The 27,091-nt window shown below is 43.4% G+C and overlaps 1 protein-coding gene across 1 annotated transcript in view; it reads right to left on the bottom strand.

Moving 5' to 3' along the window:
• The window catches only part of HK1 (hexokinase 1), a 100,679-nt gene extending 75,352 nt beyond the window's left edge, over positions 1–25,327 (bottom strand). Inside the window, exon 1 of the mRNA XM_073596463.1 lies at positions 25,069–25,327. Coding sequence (XP_073452564.1) covers positions 25,069–25,131 — 63 coding nt within the window. The 5' untranslated portion in view covers positions 25,132–25,327. The remainder of the gene's footprint in view (positions 1–25,068) is intronic.
• Between the last annotated feature and the right edge of the window lie 1,764 nt (positions 25,328–27,091).

Below are 27,091 nucleotides of genomic sequence, written 5' to 3' on the forward strand. Positions count from 1 at the left end.
CTGACAGACTCCCTCTGAGTACAATCACAGTGGGTGTTGGGGGAGGGGGCCCTAAACCCGGAAATAGGCAACCATGTACCAGTTGCTTTGCCTGCACGGGTGAAACGTCTGTGGTTTATTACGGGCAGGCAGGCGGTCTGCAAGTGGTTAATCCAAGAATCCATCTAGGGAGTGAGCAGGAGCAGGTAATAATGTTCCTACTTACAGTGGGAGCATGGAGAATGAATATAGCCACATCTAACAGGAAGTTGGATCACAGCAGAAAAAAATAAATAAGTTTGTAGGAGGCCAAGAGCAATAGAAGGTACTTTTTTGTATTACATACCTGAATAGATTTGTTTTTTAACATTGTCAGTGTCAAATGGCTAGTTAAAAAAAAAAAAAAGAGTGTATCTGTTCCTGCTGGCTAGGCGCAGCATCTATCACTGTCACCTAAAGTATAAGAACAGATGCCCTGTGGACTCAAATCCCTAGGCTGCATAAATGTACCGTACATGCACTATATTGTCAAAAGTATTGGGACACCTGCCTTTACATGCCCGTGAACTTTAGTGGCATCCCAGTCTTTGTCCGTAGGGTTCAATATTGAGTTTCCCCACCTATAACAGCTTCAACTCTTCTGAAGCGCATTTGTGAGGTCAGGCACTGATGTTCGACGAGAAGGCCTGGCTCGCAGTCTCTGCTCTAATTCATCCCAAAGGTGTTCTGTCGGTTAAGGTCAGGACTCTGTACAGGCCAGTCAAGTTCCTCCAACTCAAACTCGCTCAACCGTATCTGTATGGACCTTGCTTTGTTCACTGGTGCGCAGTCATGTTGGAACAGGGAGGAGCCATCCCCAAACTGTTCCTACAAAGTTGGGAGCATGAAATTGTCCAAAATGTCTTGGTATGCTAACCACTTTTACCTACAGGTAAGTCTATATTAAGGCTTACCTGCAGGTGCTTGAAATATCTCCTAAACCTCCCTGGTTTAGGAGATATTTACTAAAAAGCCGAGCGCCGATGACTACGGCGCATGTGCCGACGTCATCGGCGCATGCGCACTTTAGAAAGGGCACATCATGCTGTTTCTAATAGGGGTCATGCCGTGACTGTCGGCTCCCACGTGCATGCGGGGGAGTGATATCACGCGACTCTGGCTAGTCACAGAGACGGAGTTCGCAGCCCCGGAAGGAAGAGGGGCGAAGATGGTCGCTCCCGGCTAGTGGGGACAACGGAGACATCGTGGGCTTCGGTGTCAGGTAAGTGACACATAATGGGCTACTCTGCCATGCAGAGTAGCCCATTATGCTTTACCTTTGCAGGGAAATAAAGAGGAAGTAAAACCCACTAGGGTTTACTTCCTCTTTAAGAGTTCCCTTCACTGGAACTAAGTTACCAAACCCAACCCCTGAAAAACAACACCATACCATAATCCCTCCTCCACCAAATGATTTCGACTAGTGCACAAAGCAAGGTCCACAAAGAAATGGATGAGCAAGTTTGGGGTTAAGGAACTTGATTGGCCTGCACAGAGTCCTGACCTCAACCCGATAGAACACCTTTGAGATGAATTAGAGCGGAGACTATGAGCCAGGCCTTGTCGTTGAACATCGGTGCCTGACCTCACAAATGCATTTCTGGAAGAATGGTCAAACGTTCCCATAGACACACTCCTAAACCTTGTGGACAACCTTCCCAGAAGAGTTGAAGCTGCAAAGGGTGAGCCAACTCGATATTGAACCCTACAGACTAAGACTGGGATGCCATTAAAATGAATGTGCGTGCAAAGGCAGGTGTCCCAATGCTTTTGATATCATAGTGCATATTACTATGTAACCATTTTTATTGAATACCAAATGATCTTTAGCGTTTTTTTGACTGTTGTCTTTAAAGTCTTGCTTGACATGGGTTGTGTTTTTGTATTTACACTAAAAACATTGATAAATAAGATAAAAAAAAAAAATAGTGTGGTCAAAAAAAAAAAAAAACATACATACACTCTGTATCAGAAGAAGATTTTGAGTGTAAGCAGTTAGGGATTGTAGTACAACTACAGTATATAACAAAATGCTTATAATGACTTTCGCAGGATAGTCCTTTTATGTCATTTTTACTTAGTCAGTTGAATGGTCAGGTGAAATAAATGACGTATGCAGTGTAATGCTGCTGTAATATGAACCAGTGCTGATATTTAAGCCTCTAGGAGTCATTTCCGCTCTCTACAGAAAAGAATGCAGCAGAACAGGCAAGAAATGTTTGCATATATAGTGGGGGAGGGGTTTTTTGGCACTGGAGAGAACTATACAATCTATTAAAGGCAAAACTATACACTTCTCTCTGTACACTGAATAATCTACAACCTACACAGTCATCACATGTCACAAGTTTTGTACAGATATTCAAGTGTGTACATTTCATACTTTTGTACATTATGAAACTTTATTATGGAAAAATGTCCTTAAGGCCTCATTCATATGGCTGTAAAAATGTTACTGTTATTACATGTATTTTCCAGGAGAAAATTCAGATGCATTTAAATGCATAAAGACGAGTATGTGTGCATAATTTGTTTTTATCATATTTTATTTTTTCTCCTTGGAAAAATTGTCCATCGGACAATTGTTGTCGGATTTTCCACAGACAAATGTTGGATGACAGGCTTTAAAATTTTCCACTGACAAATGTCTGTTGTCGGATTTTCCGAGCGTCTGTACACAAGTCCGTCGGACAAAAGTCCAAAGTACAAACACGCATGCTCGGAAGCAAGCACGGGCCAGAAGCGGTCGGTCTTGTAAACTAGGGTTCGTAATGGAGAATTAACATTTGTGACGTGTCAAATTATGAATTCTCGAAATGCAGCGCACATTCTCTTCTTCTTTATTTAATGGGATAAAAATGAAGCTGCTTTGCTGGTGATACTGATGGAGTTATTGGAAACTAATTTTCAAAGGCTTTTTTTTCTAGTGATATCAAGAATAATATTATTATGCTTTTTTTTTTTTTTTTTTTTTGGCAAGTTACCACAACACCATTATCCCGTAGTTTTTAAAATCAAAGATACAACTATGTTGGTGTCCCTTGTCAATTTTACATTGTATTTTTTTAAATGTAACTTCCTATTCCCAAACTGTAATTTGAAGTAAAATTAAATTTGAGCCTTTTGCCTCCACAATTTTTTTCTGCAATGCTTTCTTTTTTTTGGGGGGGGGGGGGGTGGATAGTGTCAGTGTGTGTTTTATTTTATTTTTTATTATATTTACAATTTAACCTTTTCAATATGTATTTATTACAATTCTTTCTTTTTTTTATTATTATTATTTTTATTTTTTTAGCCCTGTTGGAGGGTGGTTTTGCTGAGATATCAAGGGTCTTAACAGACCCCTGACATCTCCCTTTTGAGACAGGGAAAGGGACTGAGGACACAGATTCCCCAGTCCCTTTCTTTGTAGCTTCAGCTACACTGAAGATGAATGGTAAGGAGACAGAGGCTCCTCTCCATTCATAAACTGAAGCATCGTTAACACAGTTTACGATGCTCAGTGACAGTTATGAATGGACAGTCAGTGATCACATTCGCATTCGGAAAAGGAAGGAGCCGTAAATGACATATTTACTGGCTCCTTCCTCTGCTCTCCATCCTGACAGATCGAGGACAGAGTAGGCGGAGGAGCACGGAGGGGGACCGGAGCATGGAGGGGGACCGGAGCACAAAGGGGGAGCGGTGCACAGAGGGAGAGCGGAGCACGGAGGGGGACCGAAGCATGGAGGGGAATTGGAGCACAGAGGGAGGATATGGGGGACAGTCAGGGGATGATCGGTGCAGCGCTGGAGGGGGGAGTTAAAATCACCGATCTCCCAGTATACATTTCAATAAAGCTGCGGGGGGGGGGGGCAGGGAGAGGAGAAGTGGCTGCTCTGTATACAGGGAGACTGGTGATTGCAACTCCCTCACAGTGCCGCACCGATTGTCCCTGACTGTCCAGGTATCGGATTAAGCATCAGAGCATTTGCCCGAGTACTAGTATTGGTATTGGTGCAACCCTATTTGTTTTCATGAATTATTTATGAAATATAATGACATTTTGTGGCTACCCAACAATTTTAAAGGTACCCTATATCTTTCACGTTAAAAAAAAGGTACCGCATATCTAGTGTATTTTTCATAGACTTATACGGTGAAACTACTACACACACACACTAAATAGCACGGATATACAGATTCCATTCTACAGTATGTAGGGCACCACATGGAAGACTGTGGTTGCTTCCTCTGGTCTACCCCCACCTGCCTTTTGCCTCCACAATTGGCCCTATAATGTGATGGATGGCCTCATTAAACAATAGCTGGAGGGGTAGGCAAGAGGCAGCAAACATATAAACATGTGCAGAACCGGACACCCCAATTTTTAGTCTCTGGGGTGAAGGCAACTGGAGGTACCAATTATTCAGCAGCAGCAGCAGTTTGACTGCCTAAAGTAAACCATACAGGACAAATATATTTTTTACATATGTATATTTAGGGCAGCATTAGAGTTGTCGGTATGAATCCAAACCACGACACTCCCTGCACTGAGGTTGCAAGCGTAGTTTTCCTCCCACACGCCAATGACACGCTGGTAGATTAACTGGCTCCTGTCTAAATTGGCCTTAGTATGTGTATGTATGAATGTGAGTTAGGGACCTTAAATTGTAAGCTTCTTGAGGGCAGGGACTGATATAAATGTACATTATATATATATATATATATATATATATATATATATATATATATATATATATATACACATACTTTTTTTTTTTTTTTTTAAAGCGTTGCGTAAATTGACGGTGCTATATAAATACCTGTATAAAATACCAAATATGCATTTTTACACTGGTATTCTGTAGGATCAATAAACTCAAAACACCAACTGGCTAATATAAGTAGTATGTGCAAAAATAATAAAAGAAAGTTTTGAGGGTTTATAAAAACAAGTATATCTGCAATAAAGTTATGTCTCTCAGGAAAATACTCCTGTATATTACTACAGAAAGCTGACTTCCTGTTTAACAATCAAGTTGAAACCCCAACATATTTCCTGTGTGTGACTCAGCTGACTATACAACTGGTTACACTAAGCTCCACAATAAATGATAAGGTCACAAATTAAAAAAAGCTGCTTCACCACTTTTCTGGCATTAATTCCTCTCATTATTGTGTTGCACCAAATTTATGAAGCATCTGCAACACTTTTGGCTCTGACAGCGACTTGTTCGCCAAATTCGCGTTGTTCTAAGAGGTGTCACTTTTACATTGCGGGGCAATGCCTGGGCCAAATTCAAAATAAAGTACTGACACTTTGTATCCTACAAAAGTGGAGCTCATTAAAACCATTTCTCTTTGGTGTACAGACCCTGGCTCAGGCAGATTTTGCACAAGTGTCTCACATGCAATCTAAATGTGGCACAGAATGCGCTACAAATTCAAGAACAAGCTCTAGACATGTACATGAATTTGGAGCGTGCTGAACCACTTTTAGAACGCACACAAGACACTTTCGCAAAATCTGTCTGCGCCAGTCTTTATGAATTCCAAGGAATGGGTTCTGCACAGGTAAGGGAAGTTTTACATACAAGACTGTGAATGTCATTCAAATATTCCTAATACAGTAATTGGGTATACATTCTCTTCTTACATTTAGGGCCCTTTTACACTGAAGAGTTTTTCAATCTCTTTTCTGTTAAAAAGAAAAAAAGCGCCTAAAAAAAGCTCAAGAAAAATGCTGCCCTTTAAAGTCAATAAATGTTTTTACGCTAGGGCGCTTTTGTTGCAGTGAAAAAAATCCTGCTTACAGCATCTTTGGAGCATGTTTAGGGAGCTAAAAAAAGACAAAAAATGCTCCTCTCCATTGAAATGAATGGGAACCTCCTCAAAAATGCCCCACTAAGCATTTTTGGTACTGTTTTTGAGTCACATGTCCTTTAATCACTTCCCACCCGGCCTATAGCAAATTGACGGCGGGGCGGTGGTTCTGTTGTTCTGACTGGGCATCATATGACGTCCAGTAGGTCAACATGCCGGCAAACGCCCTTGGGGGCGCGCAGCGATTGCTAGTGCGGCGTGTGAGTCTGACACACTGCATCTCTGATCGTGGTAAGGAGCCTCTGACAGGGGCTTCTTGCCATGTGATCAGCTGTGACCAATCACATCTGATCATCGCATGAACCAGGAAGTGCCGGTAAACGGCATACCTCGGTTCGTGCTGACAGCGAGAGCCAATCGGTGTCTCTCCCTGTCAGAGGGGGGGTCTGTGCTGATAATCAGCACACTGATTTTCAGCACAGCCCCATCAGCTGCCAAAAGCTGCCAGCAGTGCCCCATCAATAAAGTCTGTCAGTGCCCACCACAGTGCCAATCAGAGCCCCCCACACTGCCCATCAGTGCCCAGCAGTAACACCTGTCAGTACCTCATCATCACTGCTGGCCATCAGTGCCATCTATTAGTGTCCATCAGTGTGATCTCTCAGTGCCAATCAGTGCCGCCCGTCAGTGCTGCCGGTCAGTGCCCATCAGTGCCGCCTGTCAGTGCCCACCAGTGTCGCCTGTCAGTGCCCATCAGTGCCACCTCATCAGTGCCCATCAGTGAAGTAGAAAACTAAATTTTTTTAAAAAAAGAAATCCATTCTCCCACCTTACTATATAGAGCTAGTTATACACTCAAATTTGTTCAATTTTTTTTGTTTTAATGAACTTTTGTTTGATTTTCTCATTATTAGTCAAAATGACATTTGTTTTCTACAATGGTGATGAGAAAATGTGAAGGATCGGGTTTGAAAAAAATCTTCACACAAATTTCTAACAGTAAATGTGGCTTTTATTCAGGAAACGTTCATTCATTCCAAAACCGAATGTTAAAAGCAACGAAATTTCAAAAGATGTGTCAATGTATCGAATGTACTGACAATTTTGTATGAATGTATGTCTATACACTCATTTATAAATCCACTAGTGTATGACAAGCTATACAGCTGTATACTATTAAACAAATACAGAAAGTATGTTTCTTTCCAATTATATACTGATGAAATACACTTGTAAAATAAAATAAACTGTTAGCTGATATTACAAACTGCTTTATCATAGTAATCTCAACAAGGACAAATTATAGTTTTTTTGTTTTGTTTTTTTTAATTAACTAATGTGATTGGTATACATAAGTCATCTAACCGAATGTAATGCATCTATGCCCTAGGAATATAGTACACAATTTTTAACCCCAAACTGAGATAACATGCAAAATGATCGATTTATTAAAAGCAGCCACTGTCATAGCCAAAGTACAGTTCCCAAGGACGCCAGTGATTGTTCACATAAATGATTCATGCTCTTTAGGCTACATAATGTGAAGGGGAGGTAATAAGGACCACGGCCCCCAGAGGTGGCAACAAGCTGCGTATGGTGCAAGCCAAGCAGAGAGGCACTGAGTATGAAAAATCCAGAGCTCAGATACAAAGAAGGGACACTGAACCCCATAAGCAATATCATTGCAATTCTGCAGCCTGTAAACATCATATGAGCTCCAAATCATATAGAAAATTATATTATGTAGATGTCTAGTAAAAATATCATGTGGAACATTTATCATAATGAAATTATCACAAAGGCCTTATAATTTTCTCTTGCCCTTCAAAAAATGCTGCATGTAGCTCTCATGGCCACCAGTCACCTGACCAACGGCCTACGCATTTGCTCACATGATAAAGGAATTTACGTGATCAGAATTTAGCAAATCTGCCTGAACATCAGTTTTTACAAGGCTCTTCAGCTGAGGTACAAGAGAATAAGAAAACACTGCGCTCTAATAGCAAAAATAAAATATATGTGAGCCAGCAGCTGCATACATTGTGACAAACAATAACTGGTAAATGGGAAAAAAATGCAGCGCTAAGAAGTAATAGGAAGTTAGGGTGTAGTGAAACAATTAAGTAAGAGATGCTGTACTGAACAGTAAAGCATATGTGCAAAAACCATAAGTGAAATGAAATGAACAAACACAGTATAAAGTGTCCACATATGGTAAATGGATGATTCCAAACTCAAATTAATAAGAGGAACTGGTATGGACCAAAAAATGATGTGAAACTAGAAAATAAAGTCAATGGTGCACGGTGTGGATCTGTGACTGTGAGTCAACAACGGGGTACAGAACTTCCGTAGCTGTAAACCAACATCTCGATATGGGGCATCAGAATGAAAACATCAGGAAGTAAGATAAGATGGGTACTCTTACCAGAAGACGTGGACTCCACTGTCATATGACATGGAGTCAATGGTGCATGGAGCCAAACCTAGGCTGGAAAACGATATCCGGAACGGTGGAACCTCTGTCTCACTTCTCGACTTCTCTGGTGGGGTGAAGAAACATCAGGAAGGGCCGCCAACTGGATATCAGCCAATAGACCTCAAGGATGTGTTCCAAGGAGAAGCCGGGGACAGATTTGATCCAGACCCCGTGATGGAAGTAGGGCTACTGGAAGGCAGTTTCTTGCATCGGGATAATATGCAAATAAAAAATAAAAAGCTTTTGCATAGTGCAGGTAAACCAGGGATTTTTATTTCTAAAAATACCATACAAAAAATGGATAAAAGTGATCACAATTAAAATAAAATCTAAGCAGCGTAAGGAAGGGGAGATCGCCCCTTCCTTACGCTGCTTAGATTTTATTTTAATTGTGATCACTTTTATCCATTTTTTGTATGGTATTTTTAGAAATAAAAATCCCTGGTTTACCTGCACTATGCAAAAGCTTTTTATTTTTTATTTGCATATTATCCCGATGCAAGAAACTGCCTTCCAGTAGCCCTACTTCCATCACGGGGTCTGGATCAAATCTGTCCCCGGCTTCTCCTTGGAACACATCCTTGAGGTCTATTGGCTGATATCCAGTTGGCGGCCCTTCCTGATGTTTCTTCACCCCACCAGAGAAGTCGAGAAGTGAGACAGAGGTTCCACCGTTCCGGATATCGTTTTCCAGCCTAGGTTTGGCTCCATGCACCATTGACTCCATGTCATATGACAGTGGAGTCCACGTCATCTGGTAAGAGTACCCATCTTATCTTACTTCCTGATGTTTTCATTCTGATGCCCCATATCGAGATGTTGGTTTACAGCTACGGAAGTTCTGTACCCCGTTGTTGACTCACAGTCACAGATCCACACCGTGCACCATTGACTTTATTTTCTAGTTTCACATCATTTTTTGGTCCATACCAGTTCCTCTTAATAATTTGAGTTTGGAATCATCCATTTACCATATGTGGACACTTTATACTGTGTTTGTTCATTTCATTTCACTTATGGTTTTTGCACATATGCTTTACTGTTCAGTACAGCATCTCTTACTTAATTGTTTCACTACACCCTAACTTCCTATTACTTCTTAGCGCTGCATTTTTTTCCCATTCTTCAGCTGAGGTCACAGGACAAAATGCCTAGGCAGATGGTTATTTGTTGTAGTAAACCAGAGCTACATTTTCTGCATGACAATTATTACAGTCCTTTTTTTTTCAATAACATTTATTAAAAGCCAGAATGCTCAATATGGGGGCTGGGAGGGCATTTTACAACATAATTTACCCATAAACTTCAGACATCAGTCTCTTGATACTACATATTCAAGAGTAAGTAACATTTACGATGTCTATGGGTAATAAAGGTATCATGTACACAGGAAAAAAAAGTCTATTGGGTTGGCATGTCCTGACAGGTGTTGTATGATCACCACTCCCAGAGGAGCGGTTCTTATAGTGGAGAATAACTGTTTTATCTTCATTACATGGACTTCAGGAATCCTAAGACGCCGGCAGTCTGTGCTTGCCCAGAACCGATAGTATAATGGAGGGCTAACAGGATCAATTAAAACATATGTGGCAGAGTAAATTCATTTTATAGAGGAGGAGTGGGAAACTCTGCCACTGCAGATGATGTGGAACTACAATTCCCATGATCTACTGCAAGACTGACAGCCATAGCCATGATCCCAGGGGCAGAGGCATGATGGGATTTGTTGTTTCACCACAGTTATGCCCCGTACACACGGTCGGATTTTCCGACGGAAAATGTTTCAATGGGACCTTGTTGTCAGAAATTCCGACCGTGTGTAAGCTCCATCAGACATTTTCCATCAGAATTTCCGTCACACAAAATTTGAGATCTGGATCTCAAATTTTCTGACAACAAAATCCGTTGTCGTAAATTCAGATTGTGTGTACACAATTCCGACGCACAAAGTTCCACGCATATTGAACCTCCTTTTTCTCAGCTCGTCGTACGTGTTGTACATCACCGCGCTCTTGACGTTCAGAATTTCCGACAAGATTTGTGTGACTGTGGGGTTGATTTACTAAAGGCAAATAGATTGTGCACTTTGCAGTTGCCCTCTGCAAGTGCAGTTGCTCCAGAGCTTAGTAAATGAGGTAAGGCTTCACTTTTCAAAGAGTACCCAATCACATGCAAGGAAAATTAAAAAAACTGCATTTTTGCTTGAACATGATTGGATAATGGATGCCAGCAGAGCTTCTGCTCATTTACTAAGCTTTGGAGCAAGTGGACTTGCAGAGTGCAACTGCACTTTGCAAAGTGCACAGTCTTTTTGCCTTCAGTAAATCAACCCCTGTGTGTATGCAAGACAAGTTTGAGCCAACATCCGTCGGAAATAAATCCAGGATTTTGTTGTTGGAATGTCCGATCGTCTGAACGCGGCATTAGAGTGCCCAGGTTGCCTATTCCTGCTGCAGAGTAAATAATATGGTCATGCTAAATTTCAGTTGTAAATTTAACTTATCTTTGAGACAGCTGATCAAAGTCCTCTGCTTAGAAAAAGAAATGAAGCTTCCATTTGCTGGGCAACAATGGGTGTATCTGTTCATGCTTGAATAAACAAAGCCAAAACTACAAATGTAAAGCAGAAGAAAAACCAAAGATTTAACAGTTCAAAAAAACAATTAGATTTCCGGCACGTGCCAGGAATGTAACTGTCATATTGGATGTGCTCTCAACCAAACTGTCAAACCATCCAATGGCTGATGTCATAACTTAAAACATGTGCAGCATCTTGGCAGTTGAAGATCAAACACAGGCCAAGATGGTGGCTTCCTTGGCTTAAAATGATAGGAGGGTTTACTCCAACTTTAACGGCTTCCGGACCGCCCACCACACATATACTGTGACAGACAGCCCCAGCTGCGCAAAAAAACATACCTGTACGCCGTTTGCCTTATGTCGGCTCTGGGGCGCTCCCGCTGTGATTGGACACAGTGGGAGCCAATCAGCATGTCTGGCGGCCGAAAAAGGACGCCGGGACCCGACGATCGCTCGAAGGAGAGGCAGAGCGGTGGTCTGCCTATGTATACAAGGCAGACCGTCGTTCAGTCACAGAGGGAGAGAGAGATCTTGTGTTCCTGCTAATCTTTCTTCCTCCAGTCAGTCCAACCCTTACACAGTTAGAAATCACTCCCTAGGAGCACACTTAACCCTTTGATCGCCACTGATGTTAAAGGGGTTGTAAAAGCTTGTGTTTTTTCACCTTAATGCATCCTATGCATTAAGGTGAAAAAACACCTTGCAGTCACCAGCCTCCTAGCCACCCCGTTTTACTTACCTGAGCCCCGAATTTCCGTCAGCGCGTCCCTGCCTTCCCTCTCTCCATGGGTTCCCGGCTCTTGATTGGATAGATTGATAGCAGTGCAGCCATTGGCTCCCGCTGCTGTCAATCAAATCCAATGACACGGGCGCCGGGGGGCGGGGCTGAATCTTGCATTCGGCCTCTATGATGGACTCGGGAGCGCGCCCGCAAGGTAACCTCCTCGGGAGAGCGCTTCTCCAAGGGGGTTATCTAATCTGGGGAGGAGCCACAAGAGCCACCGAGGGACCCCAGAAATGGATGTTCGGGGCCACTCTGTGCAAAACGAGCTACAAAGTGGAGGTAAGTATGACATGTTTGTTATTTAAAAAATATAAAAAACGATCCTTTAGTATAACTTTAACCCCTTCCCTGCCAGTGTCATTTATACAGTGACAGTGCATTTTTTTTATCACCGTATTATGCCCTGTACATACGGTCGGACATTGATCGGACATTCCGACAACAAAATCCATGGATTTTTTCTGACGGATGTTGGCTCAAACTTGTTTTGCATACACACGGTCACACAAAGTTGACGGAAAATCCGATCGTTCTGAACGGGGTGACGTAAATCACGTACGCGGGACTATAAACAGGGCAGTAGCCAATAGCTTTCGTCTCTTAATTTATTCTGAGCATGCGTGGCACTTTGTGCGTCAGATTTGTGTACACACGATCGGAATTTACGACAACTGATTTTGTTGTTGGAAAATTTTATAGCAAGCTCTCAAACTTTGTGTGTCGGAAATTCCGCTGGAAAATGTGTGATGGAGCCTACACACAGTCGGAATTTCCGACAACAAGGTCCTATCACACTATCACACATTTTCCGTTGGAAAATCCAACCGTGTGTACAGGACATAAGTGTCACTGGTCCCCAAAAAGTGTCACTTAGTGTCCAATTTGTCCGCTGCAATGTCAGTCCTGCTAAAAATCGCTGATCGCTGCCATTACTAGTAAGATTAAAAATGCCATAAAAATATCCCACAGTTTGTAGACGCGATAACTTTTGCGCAAACCAATCAATATACGCGAATTGGGATTTTTTTTACCAAAAATATGTAGCAGAATACATATTGGCCTAAATTGATGAAGAAATTATATTTTTTTACATATTTTTATTGGATGTGTTTTATAGCAGAAAGCAAAAAATATTGTTTTGCTTTTTTACATTGTCGCTCTTTTTTTGTTTATAGCGCAAAAAATAAAAACCGCAGAGGTGATCAAACACCACCAAAAGAAAGCTTTATTTGTGGGAAAAAAGGACAAATGTTATTTGGGCACAGCGTCGCATGACCACGCAGTGCCGTATCGCAAAAAATGGTCTGGTCATTAAGGGGGTAAAACCTTCCAGGGCTGAAGTGGTTAAACACCTTTGACATTTGTGCTGTTATGGGATGTGATAAACCAGATCCCTAACTGTAACCTGTACTGTTCCCAAACAATGAAATGATACAGAAATCAGCAGCCTACAGAGAGAACAGATAAGATGCATTGTAGAAATAACTCACTTTAGGATAAAAATCATTTTATGTCCCAGGCAATGATCTATCTGTATTCAAGCTAATTACAAATAAATATACAGATTTAGACTATTTCTTCACAATCTGGTCATGTATCCATTTCTGCTGTGTTGGCTGCCTTTATTAGCTTTAAGCCATATTCCAACTTTTGCAAACAATTAATAAATGCACCCACACTGATTAAAAAAAGTGCATTTATGATTTTTTTGTAATAAAACCTGCAAAGGATTGTAGTGGATTGTGGGTACAATTCATAGGCTCCTGCAAACTAGGCCCCCAGCTGCAGGTCCATGCCGAGGTACAGACCTTCAGTTATGGAGCTGAAGGAACTATCAATGGACTACGACTGTGACAATGTTACCACCCTTGTGGTCCACTGAGATCCAATGGCGTCTCCAGCTTTCATATTTAGGGGGGGCACATGGGGGGGGGGGGGCAGGGACAAAAGTAGGGGGGCAACTATAATATGCAATATTATATATATATATATATATATATATATATCTTGAGGCCCTTTGCTACGATCCCACAACGGCCCTTTCACATGTTCTGCAGTGAGCTCCCTTCCTACTGTATTGGGGCCCCCCCAGGGTGGCCTCCTCTTGCTGTTCTGCCCCTACTATTGACAGCGCTGGTCTGGCATCACTTGGAATTTACAGGCTGGTTCTCCTATCCTAAGGACGGGAGAAATCAGTCTGTTTTTTCAGTAACTGAGAGTCTTGGGGGAGTCCTTCCTGCAACTCGCTCTTCTCCTTGCCAATGAGGATGGAGGGGAAGGAGCAGATCGGGCGGCCGTGGTTGTGTGAGCACTTGCATTATGCAGTGTCAGCGAGCAGAGGGAGGGGGGAAGAATCACCCGCAGGAGCTGACTGAGGACATTACCTTTTTGTAAAAAAAAAAAATAATATATTTTTTTTTAATTGGGGGGGCGCATGGTGGGGCACAGCATAATGTTTGGGGGGGGGTCAGGCCCCTCTGCCCCCCCCCCCAGTGACGCCATTGCTGAGATCATTAAGTCTGTCTGCTGTGGTAGAAGATGGGACTTGTAGTCTCTCCATTCAAAGATCTCTGAGACCAGATGACGCAGATGTACCTGCAGCAAGGAGAACCCTGGATTCAGTAGGTGGGGGTGGTTTGGAAGTGTGGGACTGTGGATTGTGGACTATGGCCATATTTCATGTTACCCTCTAAATACCTGGTCAATAAGGTGGACTTTTAATACTATTTTGGCCAGTACATTACCTGCATGTTTTAAAGAGAATCTGTCACTTTGCTTATTTGGGGAAAATTGATTGTCTTAATGGGACACACCACCCCATTGGTACTTACCTTGCCTCCATTCGCCAGTGGGTGTGCTAAGCCAGTGTAAGCTCTGTATTGATCAGTTTCAGAGCTTACAGATGATTATTGATCTTCCTCCCTCCCCCACGTGGCAGTGTTTGGGCTGTTGGTTGGCCATTCAGACCCGAGCACTACATCCTGGGAGTAGGAGGAGAAGGTCACATTCTTGGAAATTCCAGGTATTTCTCAGCTCTCTGGCAGATGAGCAGATAGGCAGGTGAAGCAGTGAAGGTTGGTATCAATGGGTTGGGGGTGCCCTAACAAATTGACGCTTCTCTTTAAGTTGTTCCTGCGACAGAGATGCATCAAATCTGTGGCAAAGCAAAGCAGTACAAAATAGGACGTGAGGTTACAGGGAAAATTTATTGCAAAGTATCCGCTTTATTCCTGCAATCTTTCTCTGCTGCTGCAAAATTAGCTTTACCCCAATATATAATATGGCCCTAACCACATCTAAGGCCTCCTGCACACAGGGCTGTCCAGCTGGGTGTTCCTCGGGGCATTTTAGTGCACCCGAGAGGGACAGGTGCGATGTCAGGAATTCCTGATTTTCCCTTTTTATGTACCTGGTTCTGACAATATTTTTTGTCTGGGTTTCTTCCATATTGTTTATTTCTTTTCACATGACAAGGGTATACGGATACAGTGACCCTAACAGCTGCCTTGGTCCTGATGACATCCCCATGCAGAATGTGATGACATTACACACAGTGAAGTAACATCTCAGTGACAGTGGTGCAGGCTCCAATGGTTACAATGATCAAAAACCCCAGCAATAGTACATTCTTGGACAGATAGTCAACATGTATCCAGCCTGCAGTGATCTCTACAATTCCTACATCACGGACTCCTGTGTGTATAGCTGCAGTAGCAGGGAGAGACCTGTAAAGACAACATTTGCATTGCTAAATTCTTATTCTGCAAATGTCAATTGCCTTGCTGTCAAGTTGACCTTCAGGGCCTGACAAGTCCCAATTCACAAAAGGCTGCATCTGCCTCTGTTGTTCCCTGAACACTCGAATGGTGGCCACACACATTTCAGTTTTATTATCCAATCGCTGTGCAATCAATCAAAATGATCAAATCTGCAATCAATTAAATAGCCACAACTTTAATTCCAATTGATTTAGACTTGATTTAGATCAGATTTGACCAAACTATGTGGATCGTCCAGGATTAAAAATGATTGATCATTTTGCATTAATCAGCAGCACCAAGATACTATGGAACAAATCCCTCCTATCCTTACAGGCCAAGGAAGCTGCCATTTTAGCCTCTGTTTGATCTGCAGTTGTCATGGTGCTGCACATGTCATCAGTTATCACACCAGCCATTTGATGACCGGACAGAACACAGGTAACTGACAGTTACCATTTATTATATGCCTTGAATGGAACTGTTTTGGGAAACCGTTAAATGTATGGGTTTAGTCCCGCTTTAAAGAGACATTTTCAGTTCATACTACTGCTTATATAATTACCTGTCTGATGTTTAGGAACCCCATAGCTTCTAAAAATAGACAGTATAATTACAACACAATTGATTATAGTGTAAGGCCAGTCACATGAAGCATCAATGCATTGCATGCATATTTCCCATGAGGTTTGGCATATGTGCTTGTTTCTGTCGCTTCAATACGTTTCTACGGTTACAGTTCAATAGGGGAAGAACTTGAATATAATAATAATGTAACAACAAATATATATATATATATATATATATATATACACATACACTATATTGTCAAAAGTATTGTGACGCCTGCCTTTACAAACACATGAACTTTAATGGCATCCCAGTCATATGCTGGATACACACTTTACATAAAACCATATAATATGAGGTCAAACCTTAAGAGTTTCCATTTGTATGCAATCAGGCAGGCCCTTGCACTAGATGCTTTTGGTATATCTAAAGAAAATCAGACAACAAACATTGTACAGTGTGTATGGGGTCTTAGTCCGTAGGGTTCAATATTGAGTTGGCCCATCCTTTGCAGCTATAACAGATTCAACTCTTCTGGGAAGGCTGTCCACAAGGTTTAGGAGTGTGTCTATGGGAATGTTTGACCATTCTTCCAGAAGCATATTTGTGAGGTCAGGCACTGATGTGGACGAGAAGGCCTGGCTGGCAGTCTCCGCTCTAATTCATCCCAAAGGTGTTCTATCAGGTTGAGGTCAGGACTCTGTACAGGCCAGTCATTTTCTTCCACCCCAAAATCACTCATCCATGTCTTTAAGGAACTTGCTTTGTGCACTGATCCAAATCATTTGGTGGAGGGGGGATTATGGTGTGGGGTTGTTTTTCAGGGGTTGGGCTTGGCCCCTTAGTTCCAGTAAAGGGAACGCTTAAGGTGTCAGCATACCAAGACATTTTGGACAATTTTATGCTCCCAACTTTGTGGGAACAGTTTGGTGATGGCCCCTTCCTGTTCCAACGTGACTGTGCACCAGTGCACAAAGCAAGGTCCATGCATACATGGATGAGTGAATTTGGGGTAGAGGAACTTGACTAGCCTGCACAGAGTCCTGACCTCAACCCAATAGAACACCTTTGGGATTATTTAGAGTGGAGACTGCGAGCCAGACCTTCTAGTCCAACATTAGTGCCTGACCTCACAAACGGGCTTCTGGAAGAAAAATTCAATATAAAAAATAAGCATATTTCCCATTAGTGCTACATGAAGAGTGGTGTATCTATGCTTGGTATATGTATTTTAAGGACTTATGTATTACGGTATTCTTACAAAATGATGGATTTACTTTTTTGCAGCCATCAATCAAATGCAAACTTTCTGAACAGGTAAAATACTCATTGGATGAGAAAACACAACCACAGGTCTTTGTAAGAACTCACTGGTGCATAAGGCAGTTAAGATCATTTGATAAAGAACAATGCATAATAGGACTCAGACTGCATCATGGCAGCCAAGAAAGTCCGTTCATGTCATGGTACCCGGAAGTAGTAGGTAGAAGGAAAGGTTCAGCTTGTGCTAGAAAATATTCCATTGCCTGCAATCCTTTCCTTAGGCTTAGCAGTGCCCTTTAATACATACAACATGTGCCTTTCTGTGGAACTTCTTAGGGACTTATTACATACACACGATAAAACTGCACCTTATGGTATCAATTCTAATAAACGTAGGAAGTAAGAAATGGTTATTCTCATAGTTTTTTCCTGGCTTTCTTCACCTTGCTGTAATCCAACCCCACTTTTTTTTTTTTTTTGCAGATAAGCTTTATTAATTTTTTAATTAATTTAAACTGTTCTGCATACTGTTATTACACTGTATGACAACAATAAAGCACATTTGAAAAAACAAAAAAACAAAAAAAACTATTTAAACTGTACATGGTAGAAAAAAAATGTGGTGGGATTATTGTATTATGAAATGATGGGACTTTAAAGTGCAGTTTCCAATACAGGAGCACCACCTCCAGCAATACCAGCTAAAGCTGGCCACACACATTACAATTTTATTGTGCTCTCCTATTAGGTTTGTCGTGTTCAGTGTTCTGGCCCAATGCTGGCCACACACATAGGATTGTATAATCTCCTTTACAACAACCAATAACCAGACAGCATGTGGGCCTATGTAAAATACATTGAATAGATTGTTTAAATCTACACAATTGTAGGCCTCATACACACAGATGTTTAAGAGCTTTTCAATTCTTGAGTGTAAAATCACACAGGGAGCTGCGGGTGGCGCATACAGCCGCCAATACAAGTGACCGGCTGTACGCATCCACACTTGAGTATATGCTGATCACTTCTGCATTGGTGTTCACCCATGTATATGGCATATTTCCCCAATCGCACCACTTTTGCATTAGTGGAAATATGCTGTATGTGCATGCACGAGTATATACTGATGCAGTAGTAATCAGCATTTAGGTGAGTGCAGTCATAGACAGTCATTCACTTGTATTGGTGCCTGTAAGTTGATGCTGTGAATGAAAGCTGTCACGGTTGCTTGTGCTCTCAACCTAACTGTCAAGCCATTAAGTAGCTTATAAGTGATCACATGTACAGTACTATGGCAACTGCAGATCAAACAGAGACTAAGATGGCAGTTTCCTTGCCTGTAAAGAATAGGAGAGCTTAGTTCCGCTTTAAACGTTAGGCTATATTAAAGTACATATACTTTAGATGTGCATTAAAGTGGTTGTAAAGGTCGAAGGTTTTTTTATCTTAATGCATTCTTTGCTTTAAAGTAAAAAAGTATTTTTTTTAAATAACAAACATATCATACCTCCACTGTACAGCTTGTTTTTTTGAACAGCGTGGCCCTGAACCTGCTCTTCTCTCACTTTAAGCATTATCGTGTAATAGATGAGACAATAATTATGCTTATTTCACTTCTTTACTGAATTCCTTATAGAGCTAAGCAGTGAATTATCTAAAAGATAAGTATTATCAGTATTTCTGTGGAAAAATAAGAGTCCGTTTAGCACTCCTAAATAAACATTATTACACATTAAGGAATGAAATAAAGAACATTTTACTGAACAGGGCGGCCAGTGTTCAAACTAACTGAGATTTACAATGTCATAAGGAGAGCAGAAGGAAATCACTGAGCCCCTTTACATTTCACACCTATCCCTGAGCTGCATGTCCATCTCGAAAGCCTTAAAATCCATTCCAGGATTCCAAGCAGACGTAAGTGCAGTTTTTCTCCATTGCAATGATGCTGTGATATAATTGGCCCGGTAATGAATTGTGTTATGTAATAGCTGACACGTCCTTCCACTGTATATATCCAGATCTATGCAGGGAACAAGGTGAAATGGACACAGCTGTATCCCAATGCTTACATCCCAAATGCATCCTTCATAAGCAGCAATCTGTATAGAAAACATCTAATTATAATTTAATTGCCTTACTTGCAGAAATGGTTTGGGTAAAAAAGGGAATTTAATCATTAGCATGTCCATTATTATCAACAAGTGTGCACACAACCCAGAGAGCAGTTCAGTAATGGCGGATCCATATGAAATGATTCGAGTGGTTTGACCTCCCCTTAGGACAAGCCCAGTACATAGACACAGCAGTGGAGGTCAAACGCATAATCTGTTCCATTTCCTGGGCACTGGTAACTCAGCGTCAGGCTGGTTATGTGGGTTGGGTCAGTAAAGTGTAATTAGCATCACTAGGTAACTAGGGAGCTCATTCAAGATCCAGACATCTACACTAAGGTGTGTCCTTGGACATACATCCACACTTCTCCATGGAGTCAGGATGAGGATTAACAAAAGCAATATCTTCAACCACATCATAATCATAGTAGTAATACTCACTTACATAGAAAATTGAATTCTTTTTTAATAAATATCCTGTATATTAAAGTCTGATCATAACCCGTCCTATTAATAAGTCTAATCAGATCCCATCCTATAAATAAAATTCTGATTATAACCATTCCAAAAATAAGTCTAATCATAACCCATCCTATAAATACAATTCTGATCATAACCATCCTATAATTACATCTGATCATAACCCGTCCTATAAATAAAATTCTGATCACAACCATGCCATAAATAAAAGTCTAACAATAACCTACCCTATAAATACTATTCTGATCATAATCATTCTATAAATAAAAGTCTGATCATAACCCATCCTATTAATACTATTCTGATCATAACCATCCTATCAATAAGTCTAATCAGATCCCATCCTATAAATAAAATTCTGATCATAACCATTCCATAACTAAAAGTCTGATCATAGCCCATCCTATAAATAAAATTCTAATCATAACCATCCTATCAAAAAGAGTGTGATCATAACCATCTTTTATAAATGCAAGTTTGATCAGACGATCACGACCATGCTACCAATAAAATGTTGATCATAACCATCCTATAAATACAATTCTGGTCATAACCATCCTATATCTAAGTCTGATCATAACCATCTTATCAATAAAAGTCTGATGATACCCATTATACAATAACTTAGCACCTCCTGGATTGATAGTAATGTATCTGAGAACTATCAGGAAAAAAAAGATCCCTGGGAACTCAGAAAACCAGTTTTTCTATGTAATATTTCCAGTGAAGGTTAAAGAATGCTGACATCTGATTGGCTGCTTTCAGCAGCATCTCTCATTCCTCTTCTACAGACTTCATCATTTTCATAATTCACAAGGAAACCAAGTCCTGTGATGAGCTGTGTACCTGTCCGGGTGTATTACTGACACACAATGATCTGATCCTGTACAGTAATGTGAAGAGTAAACCTATGAAAAGGAGTGACAGCTGGAAGGGTGATGGATTATTAGTACATAGTCATTATGGAGTGGAGGGTGGGAGGTGGTGATTGTGGTGGATCTGGGTATATAACCGTATATGGAGTGGATGGTGGGAGGTGGTGATTGTGGTGGATCTGGGTATATAACAGTATATGGAGTGGAGGGTGGGAGGTGGTGATTGTGGTGGATCTGGGTATATAACAGTATATGGAGTGGAGGGTGGGAGGTGGTGATTGTGGTGGATCTGGGTATATACCAGTATATGGAGTTGATGGTGGGAGGTAGTGATTTTGGTGGATCTGGGTATATACCAGTATATGGAGTGGAGGGTGGGAGGTGGTGATTGTGGTTGGTGGATCTGGGTATATAATAGTATATGGAGTTGAGGGTGGGAGGTGGTGATTGTGGTTGGTGGATCTGGGTATATAATAGTATATGGAGTTGAGGGTGGGAGGTGGTGATTGTGGTTGGTGGATCTGGGTATATGACAGTATATGGAGTGGAGGGTGGGAGGTGGTGATTGTGGTGGATCTGGGTATATAACAGTATATGGAGTTGATGGTGGGAGGTGGTGATTGTGGCTGGTGGATCTGGGTATATAACAATATATGGCGTGGAGCATGGGAGGTGGTAATTGTGGTGGATCTGGGTCAATGCCAGTATATGGAGTTGATGGTGGGAGGTGGTGATTGTGGTTGGTGGATCTGGGTATATAACAGTATATGGAGTGGAGGGTGGGAGGTGGTGATTGTGGTAGATCTGGGTATATAACAGTATATGGAGTGGATGGTGGGAGGTGGTGATTGTGGTGGATCTGGGTATATAACAGTATATGGAGTTGATGGTGGGAGGTGGTGATTGTGGTGGATCTGGGTATATAACAGTATATGGAGTGGATGGTGGGAGGTGTTGATTGTGGTGGATCTGGGTATATAACAGTATATGGAGTTGATGGTGGGAGGTGGTGATTGTGGTGGATATGGGTATATAACAGTATATGGAGTGGAGGGTGGGAGGTGGTGATTGTGGTGGATCTGGGTATATAACAGTATATGGAGTTGATGGTGGGAGGTGGTGATTGTGGTGGATCTGGGTATATAACAGTATATGGAGTTGATGGTGGGAGGTGGTGATTGTGGTTGGTGGATCTGGGTATATAACAGTATATGGAGTGGAGGGTGGGAGGTGGTGATTGTGGTGGATCTGGGTATATGCCAGTATATGGAGTTGATGGTGGGAGGTGGTGATTGTGGTTGGTGGATCTGGGTATATAACAGTATATGGAGTGGAGGGTGGGAGGTGGTGATTGTGGTGGATCTGGGTATATAACAGTATATGGAGTTGATGGTGGGAGGTGGTGATTGTGGTTGGTGGATCAGAGTATATAACAGTATATGGAGTGGAGGGTGGGAGGTGGTGATTGTGGTGGATCTGGGTATATGCCAGTATACGGAGTTGATGGTGGGAGGTGGTGATTGTGGTTGGTGGATCTGGGTATATAACAGTATATGGAGTGGAGGGTGGGAGGTGGTGATTGTGGTGGATCTGGGTATATAACAGTATATGGAGTGGATGGTGGGAGGTGGTGATTGTGGTTGGTGGATCTGGGTATATGACAGTATATGGAGTGGAGGGTGGGAGGTGGTGATTGTGGTGGATATGGGTATATAATAGTATATGGAGTAGATGGTGGGAGGTGGTGATTGTGGTGGATCTGGGTATAAAACAGTATATGGAGTGGAGGGTGGGAGGTGGTGATTGTGGTGGATCTGGGTATATAACAGTATATGGAGTTGATGGTGGGAGGTGATGATTGTGGTTGATGGATCTGGGTATATAACAGTATATGGAGTTGATGGTGGGAGGTGATGATTGTGGCTGGTGGATCTGGGTATATAACAGTATATGGAGTTGATGGTGGGAGGTGATGATTGTGGTTGGTGGATCTGGGTATATAACAGTATATGGAGTTGATGGTGGGAGGTGATGATTGTGGTTGGTGGATCTGGGTATATAACAGTATATGGAGTTGATGGTGGGAGGTGGTGATTGTGGTGGGTCTGGGTATATAACAGTATATAGAGTGGAGGGTGGGAGGTGATGATTGTGGTTGGTAGATCTGGGTATATAACAGTATATGGAGTTGATGGTGGGAGGTGGTGATTGTGGTGGATCTGGGTATATAACAGTATATGGAGTTGATGGTGGGAGGTGGTGATTGTGGTGGATCTGGGTATATAACAGTATATGGAGTTGATGGTGGGAGGTGATGATTTTGGTTGGTGGATCTGGGTATATAACAGTATATGGAGTTGATGGTGGGAGGTGATGATTGTGGTTGATGGATCTGGGTATATAACAGTATATGGAGTTGATGGTGGGAGGTGATGATTGTGGTTGGTGGATCTGGGTATATAACAGTATATGGAGTTGATGGTGGGAGGTGGTGATTGTGGTGGGTCTGGGTATATAACAGTATATGGAGTTGATGGTGGGAGGTGGTGATCGTGGTTGGTAGATCTGGGTATATAACAGTATATGGAGTTGATGGTGGGAGGTGGTGATTGTGGTGGATCTGGGTATATAACAGTATATGGAGTTGATGGTGGGAGGTGATGATTGTGGTTGGTGGATCTGGGTATATAACAGTATATGGAGTTGATGGTGGGAGGTGGTGATTGTGGTTGGTGGATCTGGGTATATAACAGTATATGGAGTTGATGGTGGGAGGTGATGATTGTGGTTGGTGGATCTGGGTATATAACAGTATATGGAGTTGATGGTGGGAGGTGGTGATTGTGGTGGATCTGGGTATATAACAGTATATGGAGTGGATGGTGGGAGGTGGTGATTGTGGTGGATCTGGGTATATAACAGTATATGGAGTTGATGGTGGGAGGTGGTGATTGTGGTGGATCTGGGTATATAACAGTATATGGAGTTGATGGTGGGAGGTGGTGATTGTGGTGGGTCTGGGTATATAACAGTATATGGAGTGGATGGTGGGAGGTGGTGATTGTGGTGGATCTGGGTATATAACAGTATATGGAGTTGATGGTGGGAGGTGGTGATTGTGGTGGATCTGGGTATATAACAGTATATGGAGTTGATGGTGGGAGGTGGTGATTGTGGTGGGTCTGGGTATATAACAGTATATGGAGTGGATGGTGGGAGGTGGTGATTGTGGTGGATCTGGGTATATAACAGTATATGGAGTGGATGGTGGGAGGTGGTGATTGTGGTGGATCTGGGTATATAACAGTATATGGAGTTGATGGTGGGAGGTGGTGATTGTGGTGGATCTGGGTATATAACAGTATATGGAGTGGATGGTGGGAGGTGGTGATTGTGGTGGATCTGGGTATATAACAGTATATGGAGTTGATAGTGGGAGGTGGTGATTGTGGTGGGTCTGGGTATATAACAGTATATGGAGTGGAGGGTGGGAGGTGGTGATTGTGGTGGATCTGGGTATATAACAGTATATGGAGTTGATAGTGGGAGGTGGTGATTGTGGTGGGTCTGGGTATATAACAGTATATGGAGTGGATGGTGGGAGGTGGTGATTGTGGTGGATCTGGGTATATAACAGTATATGGAGTGGATGGTGGGAGGTGGTGATTGTGGTGGATCTGGGTATATAAAAGTATATGGAGTGGATGGTGGGAGGTGGTGATTGTGGTGGATCTGGGTATATAACAGTATATGGAGTTGATAGTGGGAGGTGGTGATTGTGGTGGGTCTGGGTATATAACAGTATATGGAGTGGATGGTGGGAGGTGGTGATTGTGGTGGATCTGGGTATATAACAGTATATGGAGTGGAGGGTGGGAGGTGGTGATTGTGGTGGATCTGGGTATATAACAGTATATGGAGTTGATAGTGGGAGGTGGTGATTGTGGTGGGTCTGGGTATATAACAGTATATGGAGTGGAGGGTGGGAGGTGATGATTGTGGTTGGTGGATCTGGGTATATAAGAGTATATGGAGTGGAGGGTGGGAGGTGATGATTGTGGTTGGTAGATCTGGGTATATAAGAGTATATCTCAGGAGATCTCTGTACATATGGATGTGAGGCCCAGGGACATGAAATGTCACCACATCCTGCTTTCAAGGACATTGCAGGCAGCTCCCTGAATTCTCTGTTTTCCTCTCATCCTTCTCCCCACTAATGGATCTCATTGATGGGTCCTGATGATGAGGACTGCTCAGGATGTGATCAGTCCCTGGGATGGATCCAGCAGTCTATGCCCACTAATTAGGGGTCTCCCCCCTCCCCCCATGTCTCCCCCTCTCTCACCTTTTTGACCTGATCATCTTTGAGCTCAGTGAAGAAATAGGCCAGGAGCTGGGCTGCTATCATTGTGCAGGCTGGCTTCAATCCGAGGTGTCCGGGGAAGGTGAGATGTGGCGATGTGGAGGGTCAGTGTGGCTGAGCTGTGCAGCGATCCAGCGATGACATACAAGGCTCCTCTCCTCTCTCTCCTCTCCCTTACAAGCTCAAAGATGTCATCGGTTTTTTTTTCCTTTCCTCTCTGGCTGTGACATATCAGACCAGCCCACTTCCTGGACTCTGATTGGCTGAGGAGGGAGGGCTCGCTTGCTGCATCGAAGAGAACAGCTTAACAGGAGGGGGGCAGAGCGAGATCTCCTGTACTGAGGATGGGAGGAGGGAGGAGGGGTACAGGTACTATGGGGCTGGGGGGGGGGGGGGGGGTGTCAGGTACTGGAGGGATGGGAGGGGGATCGGGTACTATGGGGATGGGGGGGGGGGTCAGGTATTGGAAGAATGGAAGAGGGATCAGATACTATGAAGATGGGGGGGGGGGGGGATCAGGTACTATGGGGATGGGGGGTCATGTACTGGAGGGATGGGAGGGGGATCAGGTACTATGGGGATGGGGGGGGGTCAGGTACATTAGGTATTATGGGGGGGGAGTACTATGGGGAATGGGGGGGGTCAGGTATTGGAAGAATGGAAGAGGGATCAGATACTATGGAGATGGGGGGGTCATGTACTGGAGGGATGGGGGGGATCAGGTACTATGGGGATGGGGGGGTCATGTACTGGAGGGATGGGGGGGATCAGGTACTATGGGGATGGGGGGGATCAGGTACTGGAGGGATGGGAGGAGGGTCAAGTACTATGGGGATGGGGGGGGGGTCATGTACTGGAAGAATGGAAGGGGATCAGGTACTATGGGGATGGGGGGGGGGGGTCATGTACTGGAGGGATGGGAGGGGGATCAGGTACTATGGGGATGGGGGGATCAGGTACATTATGTATTATGGGGGGGTACTATGGGGATGGGGGGGGGTCATGTACTGGAGGGATGGGAGGGGGATCAGGTACTATGGGGGGGGGTCAGGTACTGGAGGGATGGGAGGGGGATCAGGTACTATGGGGAGGGGGGGGGCAGGTACTAGAGGGATGGGAGGGGGATCAGTTACTATGGGGAAGGGGGGATCAGGTACTATGGGGGGGAGTACCATGGGGATGGGGGGGTCATGTCCTGGAGGGATGGGAGGGGGATCAGGTACTATGGGGATGGGGGAGTCAGGTACATTAGGTACTATGGGGGGGGGAGTACTATGGGGATGGGGGGGTCAGGTACTGGAGGGATGGGAGGAGGGTCAAGTACTATGGGGATGGGGGGGGGTCATGTACTGGAGGGATGGGAGGGGGATCGGGTACTATGGGGGGGGTCAGGTACTGGAGGGATGGGAGGGGGATCAGGTACTATGGGGAGGGGGGGGGGGCAGGTACTAGAGGGATGGGAGGGGGATCAGTTACTATGGGGAAGGGGGGATCAGGTACTATGGGGGGGAGTACCATGGGGATGGGGGGGTCATGTCCTGGAGGGATGGGAGGGGGATCAGGTACTATGGGGATGGGGGGGTCAGGTACATTAGGTACTATGGGGGGGGGAGTACTATGGGGATGGGGGGGGTCAAGTATTGGAAGAATGGAAGAGGGATCAGATACTATGGGGGGGGGGAATCAGGTACTATGGGGATGGGGGGGTCATGTCCTGGAGGGATGGGAGGGGGATCAGGTACTATGGGGATGGGGGGGTCAGGTACATTAGGTACTATGGGGGGGGAGTACTATGGGGATGGGGGGGGTCAGGTATTGGAAGAATGGAAGAGGGATCAGATACTATGGGGGGGGGGATCAGGTACTATGGGGATGGGGGGGTCATGTCCTGGAGGGATGGGAGGGGGATCAGGTACTATGGGGATGGGGGGGGTCAGGTACATTATGTATTATGGGGGGTTCTATGGGGATGGGGGGGGTCATGTCCTGGAGGGATGGGAGGGGG

The sequence above is a fragment of the Aquarana catesbeiana genome, linkage group LG08 (genome assembly GCF_042186555.1).
Source record: "Aquarana catesbeiana isolate 2022-GZ linkage group LG08, ASM4218655v1, whole genome shotgun sequence".
Classification (NCBI taxonomy): domain Eukaryota; kingdom Metazoa; phylum Chordata; class Amphibia; order Anura; family Ranidae; genus Aquarana; species Aquarana catesbeiana.